This window comes from Antechinus flavipes, chromosome 5, assembly GCF_016432865.1.
Source record: "Antechinus flavipes isolate AdamAnt ecotype Samford, QLD, Australia chromosome 5, AdamAnt_v2, whole genome shotgun sequence".
Lineage (NCBI taxonomy): Eukaryota > Metazoa > Chordata > Mammalia > Dasyuromorphia > Dasyuridae > Antechinus > Antechinus flavipes.
The window spans coordinates 195962433-195975783 of NC_067402.1; the positions used below are offsets into that span (position 1 = coordinate 195962433).

The following is a 13351-nucleotide window of genomic DNA, read 5'->3' on the forward strand; positions in this document are numbered from 1 at the left end:
ATCTGATCTCTATTCTGACCCTTTCTTCAACACACATCTATAACCGAGGTTCATGAAAGTAAAGGAAGCAAATTATTCAAGATTTGATCTGGGATAAGGAGAGCTTGGAGAAGTAGAGCCTGAGAATGGAGGATCTCTGCTTCTGACTAGGCTTTTTCTTTTTCTTTCTTTCTTTCTTTCCTTCTTTTTTCTTTCTTTCTTTCTTTCTTTCTTTCTTTCTTCCTTTCTTCCTTCCTTCCTTCCTTCCTTCCTTTCTTCTTTCTTTCTTTCTTTCTTTCTTTCTTCCTTCCTTTCTTCTTTCTTTCTTTCTTTCTTTCTTCCTTCCTTCCTTCCTTCCTTCCTTCCTTCCTTCCTTTCTTTCTTTCTTTCTTCCTTCCTTCCTTTCTTTCTTCTTTCTTCTTCTTCCTTCCTTCTTTCTTTCTTTCTTTCTTTCTTCTTTCTTTCTTTCTTTCTTTCTCTTTCTTTCTTTCTTTCTTTCTTTCTTTCTTTCTTTCTTTCTTCATTTAGCCATTCATTCCCTTGCTAATCTATTTATTTATTCATTCACTCATTTGTTTGTTTGTTTTTGTCAAAAATATATTTATTTAGGAGAAGTTACAGACAAAATGAAGAGATAAATGTCAGTCTCAGCCTTACTGAACTTCTCTATTTCTTGATTCATAAATGAAGGAATTGGACTGGATAATCACTAAGGTCCCTTAAAATTCTAAATCTATGAATCCTGCAAAATTCTAGTCTACTTGACAAGCCTCTGATATATTCTTTCATTCTCTCCTGGAAAAAGACAAAGACCAAGGTTAAAAAGGAAGGGCTGTGTGTGCTAGACATGGAAAAAGAGGGGGAAAAGTCTTGTGAAAAGAACAATGGATTTTTGAGTCAGAAACAGGGACTCAAACAGAAAACAGCTCTGACACTGCCTATGATGCTGGCCAAGTCTCTTGACCTTTTAAGGATTTAGTTTACACATCTGTAAAATGAAAGGGTTAGGATGCATTCTAGGGCACCTTCTAGCACTCAATTTTGTTATCCTGTGAATTCCAGGGAATGGAGGACAGGTGAGACTGGCATAGAGCCATATCTTCTTGTCAAACCAGTGAGCTCAGTGTAGCTTGACAGAGCCTCTGGCAATCATGTGGGACTATAAAAATAACCAAAGGAAAGAAGATTGAAGGGGAAAGCAGGCTGGGGTGAGAGAGGGAAAGCTAAGGGTGGGGAGAAAACCACACAGCTCTGAAAGCTTCTTCAGCTCCATAAACTACCTTTAATGGCTCCTGTGATAAACTTCAGGTTGAAGGAAAAGGGAAATCAGGCAGGCAAACAAACAATTCTCCATGGATAGCTCATCTTGCTTCTTGGGACTTAGCTTTTTCATTCTTGGTGAATAAACTGTGAGCTGGTAGAAAGAACCTGCCCTGGAAGAACTTGAACTCTGAAGCAATTGCAAGAAGGGTTAGAGATCACAGGATGAAAGGATTTAAAACTGGAAGAGAAATCTGAGAAAAAAACTGAGAATTCTATCTTTTTTCATGTATATGTATATGTACATATATGTGTATGTGTTTGGTGGAAAGGGGAGAAAAAAAAAGGTAATTTAAAGGGATTAAAAAGAAAACATCATGCCAGGAAAATGGAATATATAAGAAAATTCCTGAAGACATACTTATTTTTACAACTCTGCCCAGGGCTGCCCTGCCAGAATCCCTCTGGGTAAGGGGAAAGAATTCCTTCTGTATTATCAAGAAGCCTGAGGAATGAATGTGTGGGTGAAGATCTGATTTTGGTTCTCAGATGTACCTAATGTGTGCAATGTATGTGAGTAAAGGCTTAAAAGGGAAATCCAAATCCAAACCAGAGGAAAATTATAGCAGATCAAAATAACACAAAGTGTGATGGGGAATTAATAATAATAATAATAGCTAGCATTTACATAAATGCTGTTTAAGGTTTGCAAAGTACTTTACAAATATTAACTCATTTGATCCTCATAACAATCCTGGGAAAGAGATGCTAGTATTACCCCCATTTTAGGGATATAGAAAGTGAGGCAGAGAGGTTAAATGTCATAGCTATTAACAAAGTATAAAAAATATGCATTATACATTATCAGACTCAATCCTCTCAAAAACATGAAGGCATTGTGGGAGACATTTTCAGAAGTGAAAGACTTCAAGACAGAGCAATTGAGTAACTTGGCTATAATCATATCCCAATAAATGGAACAGCTGAAATTTAAATCCTGGTCATTCAACTTTGAGTTTAAATTATGGCATTTCTGGCTAAGGCAGTTAGTGATTCTAGGACTGGTTTCTCTCTATATGCTCATTGTCAATATATATATATTGAATATAGGCACTTAATAAGTGCTTGTTTCTTGTTTAATTTTTTGAAGGCTTAGTACAATGTCTTCACACTTATTGCCTAATTTCTGTTTGGCTTTGGAATAACAACTGGAAAGAATGATGGGGTCATCTTCTTCCTTCTTTTTCATTCTCCCACCCACTATCCATAGGCTATAAAAGCTACCGCCTATGAAATGGAATGGGGTTTCCACAGAGTGAAGGAGAGGTTGATCTGTATTCCATATGGCTGGAACTTCCCTTTGATGTGGAGAAGTTTTACATGATGGAACCTGTTCTGACCATCTCCCTTTCCTATCCTGTCTCTGCCCCCTACCCATTCCCCCAAGCTGTGTGGTGGATGAAATGGACTTTTCCAACATGGAACTAGACGAGGCCTTGAGGAAATTCCAGGCCCACATCCGGGTCCAAGGGGAGGCCCAGAAGGTGGAGCGGCTCATCGAAGCTTTCAGGTAGGAGTGTCCTTGGGATCTGACCCCAAATCCCGTCTAAATCCCAGAATCTTTGGGAAAGAAAATTCTGGGGGAGGGGGAAGAAAAGGAAGCGCCTCAGATTGTGGGAAAATAGCCAGCATTTGGTGACAGTAGGAAGGAAGTGGGAAAAGATCAATATCCATAACATTTGGGAATGGGGGAAGAGGGGAGCATCATGAAGACTTTCTCTACTCCCCGTCCCTCAGGCAACCATGTCAACTAATCAGTCAGTCATCAAGTCTTTGCCTATTGGAGCAAGGCTGAAACAGCAATTGTTTATCAAAACATTAACTCCATGCAGAGTATTGTGTTGGGGTCTGAGGGTAAGAAAAAGTTTGGATAGAATGAGATTTCTGACCTCATGGAGTTTATAATCTAGTATAGTTCAGCTCGGGAGCACAGTGGACAGAATGTCAGACCTGGAGTCAAGAAAACCTGAGTTCAAATCTGGCTACATAGTAGCTGTGTGACCCTGGGGAAGTCGGTGTTTGCCTCAGTTTCCTCATCTGTAAAGTGAGGTGGAGAGGGAAATGGCAAACCACTCTAGTGTCTTGCCAAGAAAATCCCAAATAGGGTCATAAAAAGTCAGACAGGACTGAAATGACTGGAAACAACAAAAAGCCTAGTAGGGAGATAAAGTACCAACACAAACCCCTACATCGGCATAAATATGACACTAGGAAGTGCATTACAGAGATACAAACATAGATCCACCATTTCTATCAACTAGAATAATCCAGGGAATGTTTCTGGAGGAAGTGCCATTTATTTAAATTGGGCTTTAATAAATGGTTAGGGATTCAGCGGGAGAAGAGCAAGAATGTCATTCCACACCTAGAGAACTGGAGGAGCCAAGTCACAAAGGCTTGAGAGCACTGTGGGGTATGTGAAGGAATATAAGAAATGGTCCCTCCATCCTGGAGAATATAGTCTAGTTAGGGAAACAAAAGTAACATAAGAAAGGATGATAAGCTATGAACAGTCAAGCAAATAATCTATCTACAGACGCATATTTATATCACACACATATACATATGGATACTGACACATGTACACATGCATATGCATGCAATACATATAATATATTATTATATATTACATATAATATAATATAAACAGTCATACACACCACACAACAGATAATACACAAATGCACTATGTATACATATATGTCATAATATATCATGTACTATACACATGTGTGTATAAACATGCACATAAGTGTCTGTGAATGTTACAAAGAGTAAGTATGCTAGAACAAAATGAAAATCGGCCATATATCTAAAGATCCCAGGCTCCTGTGCCGTCCATGCTGCTATCTCCCTTTTGGGAAGTTCTTATACAAAAATCGGCCATATATCTAAAGATCCCAGGCTCCTGTGCCGTCCATGCTGCTATCTCACTTTTGGGAAGTTCTTATACAAAAATCGGCCATATATCTAAAGATCCCAGGCTCCTGTGCCGTCCATGCTGCTATCTCCCTTTTGGGAAGTTTTATACAAAAATTGGCCATATATCTAAAGATCCCAGGCTCCTGTGCCGTCCATGCTGCTATCTCCCTTTTGGGAAGTTTTATACAAAAATTGGCCATATATCTAAAGATCCCAGGCTCCTGTGCCGTCCATGCTGCTATCTCTCTTTTGGGAAGTTCTTATACAAAAATCGGCCATATATCTAAAGATCCCAGGCTCCTGTGCCGTCCATGCTGCTATCTCCCTTTTGGGAAGTTCTTATACAAAAATTGGCCATATATCTAAAGATCCCAGGCTCCTGTGCCGTCCATGCTGCTATCTCCCTTTTGGGAAGTTCTTATACATGTACTACTGTAGCTTAAGGAGAAAGGACAGGAGGTCTCAGTGACATGTTCTATATGTTTCCCCAAGCCAGCGCTACTGCATGTGCAATCCCGAAGTAGTCCAGCAGTTTCACAACCCTGACACCATCTTCATCCTCGCCTTTGCCATCATCCTCCTCAACACGGACATGTATAGTCCCAATATCAAGCCTGACCGAAAGATGATGCTGGAGGATTTCATCCGGAACCTAAGAGGTACAAAGATAGTAGTTATTTTTTTTTAATCCTGTTCTATAAGTGCTAGAACTGTTAACTCCAAGGGAATGGGGAAGTACAGGCGGAATGTCTTGAGTGTGACCTCCCCTTAGTGGTACAGGTATTGTGTCTCCTTGCTTCTTCCCCTTCCACTCAGAAATACTGAGTCTACATCCATGAAGCTGCCAGATCCTTAGTCAGAACTTCCATGATCATCTTCCTGACCATATAGTGCTTCCCCCTATAGACCTTAGACAAATGTCCCCCACCCTTTCCATTCCCTGCATTCCAGCTCACCTTTGTCAGCACAGACCAAGAATGCCCAATTCTCCCCTGTATTTGTGATTTGGGATAAATCATTCTACCTTACTCGGTTCCTCTTTCCTCATCTTTAGAATAAAGGAATTGAATTAGAATCTCTGAAGTTCCCTTCTCCTTCCAATATTCTGCCATCAAATCCCAGTCCCATCTCATTTAAGCCATCTAAAAGATCATTTTATGAGCTCTACCAGCTCTAACTTTTCTCAGCTGCCCTCGAACCACAGAACCAATGATGGGGAACAAAGGAAGCCTACCAAAAGAATCCTAGAATTGGGGTGTGTATTCATTCACTTTCCTTCTTTCTTCCCTGCTCAAAGCCTTTTTTTCAGGTCAAGGACAAGGACAAAGCCTGTTTATTCGGCTAACTTTAGAAACATCATATTTGAGTTGAAGGAAACATGGAAGAAGATTTTGTGGGAGGAAGGGGTACCAAAGGTGTGCTGTCTCAAAAGGCGCAGAGCTGTCTTATAGGAGAAATGATGCTATTGTCTTTCATACTTTCTGGGAATTCAGTGACCTTCTCTGCTTTCCATCACATCAAAGTCCCTTGCCCCCTTTGAAGAGAAAATAATTTTATCAAAAGTTTCCTCTTTTGCTTAGTTTGTCAACATATATATACATACACATACACACACATATGTATATATACCTATGTCATATGTATATATGTGTGTATCATGTATGTATATTGTGTATGTGTGTATATAATGTATATTATATATACATCTTGTTCTCCTAGGTGTGGATGATGGAGCCGACATACCCCGAGAGCTGGTGGTGGGCATCTATGAAAGGATTCAACAGAAGGAACTGAAATCCAATGAGGACCATGTCACCTATGTCACCAAGGTGGAGAAGTCCATCGTGGGCATGAAAACAGTAAGTCAGAAGCATCAGACTAGACCACATAGGAAGTATCTGCTTTGCACAAGGGACTGTTCTCTTCTTCCCTCGGGTCTCAATTCTTCTCTCCTGATTGACTCCTAATCTCTTCCTTTTGCTTTGTCTTTCCTTCTCTTGTCCATTCTCTGCTGTCATTCTCTCTCACCCTTTTGCTGGACCCTAAAGTTGAGATGAAATGGTTCTGGGTGGTCCACGGGGTTGCATCACTGAGAGCTCTTGGAATCGTCTTCCTCAGGACAGGATGAATTGTTGATGTTCTCAGATGGTTTTGTGTATCTGGGGGACTAGGAAGAAAACCTTCATCCTGGGCAGCAAATCCTAATAGCTCTGAGTTTCCTTGAGATTGGAAGCTCTGTGGTAGAATAAAAAAATGCTTTACTGGAGTTCTGTCTTTGCCATCACTGGGCTTGTGTTCAAACCCTAATACTATCATTACTACTTGTATGACATGGGGGAAAGTCATCTAATTTGTCTGGATCTCAGTTTTTTCAACTAGAGGAAGGAACAAGGATTTGTTAAGTGCCTGCTATTGCCAGGCACTATGCTAAGTAACATTACAGACATTAACTCATTTATTCTTCACCACAAACCTGGGAAGTGGGTGCTGTTAAAATCCCCATTTTCCAGTTGCAGAAATCATGGCACTCAGGGATTAAGAGGCTATTAAATGAGTTATATTAGAAGATCTATTGGGTTCTCTCTAGTTCTAAAATCCTATAATCCTGTGATTCTCCATTTACTGTAGTGGGGAGGTCACTGGTGTGAATTTTAATCCCAGCTTTACCACTAATGTGCGCTTGAGCAAGTCACTTTGTCTCAGTGTCTTCATCTATCAAATGAAGAGATCAAAACACGTGATCTGCAAGATCTTTTTACCTCTAATATTCTGTGAGTCCATCTTCTGTGGTGTGGAGATCAAGGAAAAAGCTTTGCTTTCCTTCTCTGCTCTATTCTCTCCATTGTAAAGTTCCTCTTTCACCGAGGCTGACTTCCCTCAGGAAATTCTTCACCCCAAGCTCCACAGTGGAGCTTCCAAAGGATTGAATATGGCACAGCAGGAAGAATCCTGTCTTGGAGTCAAAAGAGTTAGGGCTCTCTATAAGGACACATCATTCCACCTTTCTGGACTCAATTTCCCCATCTTTAAAATGAGAGTTGGACAAAAAGATCTAAAGGTCCCTTTTAGCTCTAATATTCTGTGAGTCTGGTCTGTGGTCAGGGCTCGTTTCTTCCCCCTCTTCTCTTCCATCATCTGCTATCCCTCTGTTTGCCCAGGTGCTGTCAGTCCCACACCGACGCCTGGTCTGCTGCAGCCGTCTCTTTGAAGTGACTGATGTGAACAAGTTACAGAAGCAAGCAGCCCACCAAAGGGAGGTGTTCCTCTTCAATGACCTGCTGGTGGTGAGAAGGCCTGGGCGCCTGGGAGGGCTAGGCCATCACTCAGTGGGCTATAGAGCAAGTGTTCTCGCTCTATCTCTCTTTCTCTCCCTTTCTTTCTCTCTCCTCCATTCTTCTTCTTCTCCTTTTCTGTCTCTCTCTCTCTCTCTGTCTTTATCCCTCCTTCCTTCTTCCCTTCTCTTTCTCTCTCCCTTTCCCCCTCTTTCTCTGCTCTCTCCTTTCCTCTTTTTTTCTTTTCTTCTCTTCTTTTCCCTCTATCTTTTTCTTCTTTCCTCCCCTTCTTCTTTCCCCTTCTGTCTTTCTCTTCCTCTTCTCCTTTCCCTCTTTCCTTCCCACTTCCCCTCTGCCTCTCCATCCACATGGTCATCCACATGCCAATTGAAGACCCAAAGTAACAGATAATTCTTCTGAGACCCCCATGCCAGACATTAGATTAAACGAACTATAAGATCTCTTCCAACTCTGAAATTTGGGAAATCTGGGATAAGAGGTCATATCATAGTTGGGAAAAGGAGGCCTCCAAGGGGCCAATGGAGATCCGTTTCTCCGGTTAAAAGGAGGAATTTGCTCTCATGCTGATTTGCCAGCCCTGTTCTTCTTTTCAGTTGGTGAAAGTGTCCCAACCATTATTATCAATAAAGAATTAAAAAAAAATTTAAACATGGAAGGGGAAAGAAGCATGCTAAAGGTCTCCCATCATAATAAACAGAGGAGCTGGAAAGATGGTTCAGGTCTTAGGGAAAGGCTGACTGCCTAACTTTGATATCTCTCTATATGTCTGTCTGTGTCTACTTGTTTTATATATGTATATAAACATCTGCATGCATATTTATATGCTTTGTTGTGGATGTCTCTGTGTGTGTGTATGTGTGTGTGTGTGTGTGTGTGTGTGTGTGTGTCTATCTGACTCTCTTTCTCGGGCAGATCCTCAAGCTTTGCCCAAAGAAGAAGACTTCCTCCACGTATACTTTCTGCAAGTCAGTGGGCCTGCTAGGGATGCAGTTCCACCTTTTTGAAAACGAGTGTAAGTCTGTCTCAGAGCCAGAAATGATGACAATGGGTAGTCATTCATTTCAGGGGATGTATAGGGGATGAGGAAGGGAAGGTGGTTTATGAGACTACTTTAAAGGGTCAGAGGATGAGTCCTGCAAAAAAGCCTATTCTTACTCTCCACCCCAGGCTAACGCTACCTGTTTTCCTTTCTCACTGCATGTGCGTGTCCCTGTATTCATTTTCCAGATCATTCCCATGGCATCACACTGGTGACTCCAGTGTCAGGTTCAGAAAAGAAGCAGGTATTGCATTTCTGTGCCCTGGGTTCAGAGGAGATGCAGAAGTTTGTGGAAGACTTGAAAGAATCCATCGCTGAGGTCACAGAGCTGGAGCAGATCCGAATTGAATGTAAGGCTGCCAATGTATTCCCTGACTGCACAGGTGGAGGGGGAGAGAGAGAAAGAGAGAAATAATTCAGAGAGAGAGAGAGACAGAGGGAGAGAAATAGATAGACAGAAACACAAAAACAGAGAGGGAAAGAGAGGGGAAGAGACAGACAGACAGACAGATGCAGAGAGACAAAAACAGAGGGAGAGAGAGAGGGGAAGAGATAGACAGACAGACAGATGCAGAAAGACAAAAACAGAGGGAGAGAGAGAGGGGGGAAGAGATAGACAGACAGACAGATGCAGAAAGACTAAAACAGAGGGAGAGAGACAAACAGAATTCAGAGAAAGACAGAGACAAAGGGGGAGAGACAGACATATAGAAACACAGAGAAAGAAAAAGAGAGAGAATTCAGAGAGAGACAGAAACAGAGGGAGAGAAACAGATAGACAGAAACACAAAAACAGGGGGAAAGAGAGGGGAAAAGACAGACAGACAGACAGATGCAGAGAGACAAAAACAGAGGGAGAGAGAGGGGAGAAGAGACAGACAGACAGACACAGAGAGACAAAAGCAAAAGGGGAGAGAGACAGACAAACAGAATTCAGAAAGAGACAGAGACAAAGGGGAAGAGACAGACATACAGAAATACGGAGAAAGAGAAAGAGAGAGAATTCAGGGAGAGACAGAGACTGAGGGAGAGAAACAGACAGATGCAGAGAGACAAAAACAGAGGGAGAGAGAGGGGAGAAGAGACAGACAGACAGACACAGAGAGACAAAAACAAAAGAGGAGAGAGATAGACAAACAGAATTCAGAAAGAGACAGAGACAAAGGGGAAGAGACAGGCATACAGAAGCAGGGGGAAAGAGAAAGAGAGAATTCACAGAGAGAGACAGAGGGGGAGAGACAGACAGACACAGAGAGACGAAAATAAAAGGGGAAGAGATAGATAGACACAAAGAGACAAAAACAAAGAAGGAAGAGACAGACAAACAGAATTCAGAGACAGAGACAGAGACAGAGGGGGAGACAGACAGAAAGATATTCTAGGAGAGCGGGAACGTTTGTTCTTTTGGCACCTTTAATTTTGCACACGCGTGCGCACACACACACACACGCACACATGACCCCATATGCTTCCCTTTTTCTTTGCATCCCGCTTTGCTTCCCACATCAAAAAAGAAGTCTAGAAAGTAGGAAGTGGTGGACAAAAAAATTATACTATTTATTTCTTCCTTTCTCAAGTGTGTACATGTATATACATACTTAATGAATAATGATATTTATATACCTTGTCATTAAAAGCTTTCATATACATTATATGACCACAACCCTTTAAGGTAGTCCCTGTGAGAAAAATGAACTTCAGAGAGCTTAAATAAATTACTCAAGATCACACAACAAATAAGAAACAGAGCAAGGACTTTAACCCAATTTTAAGCAAGGAACCCCAACCAAATAAAGTATTCATTTGATTCTGGTGCAGCTGGCATGATATTTTTAAATTCCAGTTTGATGTGAAAGTTATGTTTAGTTCCTAGTTGAAAGTGATTCACTAATTATTTTTTATTTAAGAAACATAAACACAACCAGCGAGGCATGAATGTCCATTTGTTAAATTTTATAGTATCATAATATATTACATATGTCTCTTAAGGGAAAAAAGATAACTAAAGATAAATTAATTAAGTAAAAGAAACATGAATGACTGCTACAGATAAAAAATACTTCTTTTCAGTGATATAGACAACTGAATGGAAAATTTTCTAAATTAATAAAGACAACATTTTTGAAAAGTGAAAAACCTTGTTCCCCTTTAACTATGTTACTTCTTTAGGGGTAATACCTATTGCCCTGCTTCTCTGACTCTGTGGTCTGGTTTTCTCCTGCATAGTTTATCTGACATTCACTATAGATGGATACATTTTTTTATTCTAGAAAATCTGTCAAATAATAGTAAAGTAAAAAAAATTAAGAGAAAACTAAAATACATGAAAATAAAATTTATCATTTTCTTTGATTTTTGTTTCTGAAATGTATTCTTTAGAATTTCCTTTCTAGTATTCTTTTCTACAATTTTACCCAGAAAAACAATAATATGTTCTTTTCAGATATTCTTCCCCTGAGAAGAATAGATGGGCAGGAATACTACCTCTTCTCAGGTTCTGTTCTGATCTAATAAACTATTTAAATGTCCCCTGCCCAAAATTTTCTAGACCTGATAGTGCTAAAAGCAACCAATATTATTTAGGAAAGTACTGAGAAGCAAATATTTATTTCAGCACTTCAAAAGTCAATGATTTAATCAGAATGTATTCTCCCTTGACTAATAGACATCACAATCTCTCTTCTAACAAACTTAATAAGCAATTCTCATGAGTTGTATCCTTGTGTAGGTGTACAATTGTGTATAAATTTGTGTGTAGTTGCATAAGTTTCTGCCAAAAAAAAAGTATGTTCATACACACACAAAATACTTTTGTACACACATTTGTGTGTGTATGTCTGTCTATCTCAGACCACAAACATTTATTTGTTGCCCAGTGGCTCATCTCCTCATCCTAAAACTCTACTTAATTCGGCTGGGCCTTGGATAACCGACACACAGTCTTGCACTGGGCTTTTTTTGCTGTGTAGCATCTAAAAGCTTATATTATAATGACACCCATCATGATGATGCATTAAAGTAGTCTTTGGTGGAGCTCTAGCTCCCCTTCCCTTTCCTAATCAGTAGCAAAATTTCTTTAGAAAATATGAATGCACAAATATTGTTAGAATCTGTTTGTAAGGTGCTGATCATCTTATTCAGATAGTGCAAAGAGCAAATGAGTCAAGAAAGTGTTTAGCAGTAACAGGGAAGATAAGAGAAGAGTAAAAAAAAAAAAGACAAGAAAAGTTAAAAGAAAAAGATAAGAAAGAAGGAAGGAAAGAGAGATGAAAAAGGAGATAATTAGGAAAAAATGTCTTGGATTCAAAAAGAACAATTCTTTGAAAAGGGGGCAGCTATGTGGTACCAGTGGATAGAGCACCAGATCTGGAGTCAAGAAGTCTCATTTTCCTAAGTTCAAATTCAGACTCTGACACTGATTAGCTGTGTGATGCAGGCAAGCTAATCTGCCTCAGTTTCCTCATCTGAAAAAGAATCTGAAGAAGGAAATGGCAAACCATTCCAGTACCCAGTGCCAAGAAAATCCTAAACAGTGTGACAAAGAGTTAGACAACAGAAAAGTGACTAAACTGACTCTTTGGGGAAAAAAAAACAACTTCATTTAAAAATGCATTTATTTGGAGTCAGGGAGAAATTCAAAAGTACCATAATTGATCTTAGTAGCTTTTAATTCCCTGTGGATTAGAGGTAATTTGTTTGCTTTTGGCAATGCTAGTCCTGGGGATCAAATTCTCAACAAGTTGAGATGTGTTTGGTTCAGCTCCGGCTGCAGATTCAGGTTTAGAAAGTCTGAACACCAGCCCTGGGCTCAGTTTTTGCTTCTTCTAGCTCTATTGGGCACTCTTCCTCTTCCTCCTCCTTCTTCCCATTATATTTTCTCTTTGCATCTCTTTCCAACTTCCATCTCGTGCTTGCTTTCTTTTCACTTTGTTCTCATCACTCAGGGGAGCTGGAGAAGCAGCAGGGAACCAAGACGCTTTCATTTAAGTCCAGTGGAACTCAACCTGACCCACAATCAAAGCAAGGATCTCCTATAGGTAAGCAGCTGCTCCATGTCTTGGCCATCCAAGGCCAGACCCTCCGAACACTTGTCTCCTACCCAACTACAGAAAAATGTCAGAATTTTAAACTCTATGAGGAACCTCATCAAGAGCAATAGCTTTGGTTTTCTGGGACATTATTTTGAAAAAAGCAGTTTCCAGATTCTCCTTTCCCTTTTCTAATTAAGAGCTCCAAGTTCACAGAAAGAGGAGGGAGGAAATTCCCATTAAAGGGAAAAATAAGACCCCCAAATGCTATTCATTTCAATGAGGTTTTATTACCAGTCCATGGAGGCCAAAAAAAGGCCCAATTGTCGTCACCAAAGGTGAGATTTTTAGAACTTTCTGAAAAACAGCAGTGCCATAGAGGATTGATAATGTTATTCAGTTATTCATAAAACCTTCTTTTAGAAACCTCAGGAGAATATATATTTTGGTGGCTTAAGGAAAGGAAACAAGAATGAGAGAAATGTCCTAATCTTCCATTATTTTTAAGTGTCCCAGCTATACATTCTCTCATAAGCTAAAATACCATAGTATAAGTCACTCTTCTGTAGAGAGGCAAAAGAAAAAAAGAGTTCAGGCAGATTTGCCACTTCTACATTTTAGTACATTTGCACCATTCTTTCTAGATTATCCTTTAATGCATTTTCAAAAATGTTTTCTCAAATTATTCAGTCCCACAAATTCAAGTCAGTGCAGATTTTGTATTGTTTTTGTACATATGTCCCTTTTGCCCTCAGACTACCCATCAAAAG

General features: G+C 40.0%; 1 protein-coding gene across 4 annotated transcripts in view; it reads left to right on the top strand.

Annotated features, from left to right (window-relative positions):
- The window catches only part of IQSEC3 (IQ motif and Sec7 domain ArfGEF 3), a 159699-nt gene that overhangs the window by 132920 nt on the left and 13428 nt on the right, over positions 1 to 13351 (top strand). For all 4 annotated transcript variants that reach the window (XM_052000634.1, XM_052000635.1, XM_052000637.1 and 1 more), the window contains exons 6-12: positions 2687 to 2809; positions 4714 to 4880; positions 5941 to 6080; positions 7380 to 7505; positions 8427 to 8526; positions 8742 to 8903; positions 12498 to 12590. In XM_052000634.1, coding sequence (XP_051856594.1) covers positions 2687 to 2809; positions 4714 to 4880; positions 5941 to 6080; positions 7380 to 7505; positions 8427 to 8526; positions 8742 to 8903; positions 12498 to 12590 — 911 coding nt within the window. The remainder of the gene's footprint in view (positions 1 to 2686; positions 2810 to 4713; positions 4881 to 5940; positions 6081 to 7379; positions 7506 to 8426; positions 8527 to 8741; positions 8904 to 12497; positions 12591 to 13351) is intronic.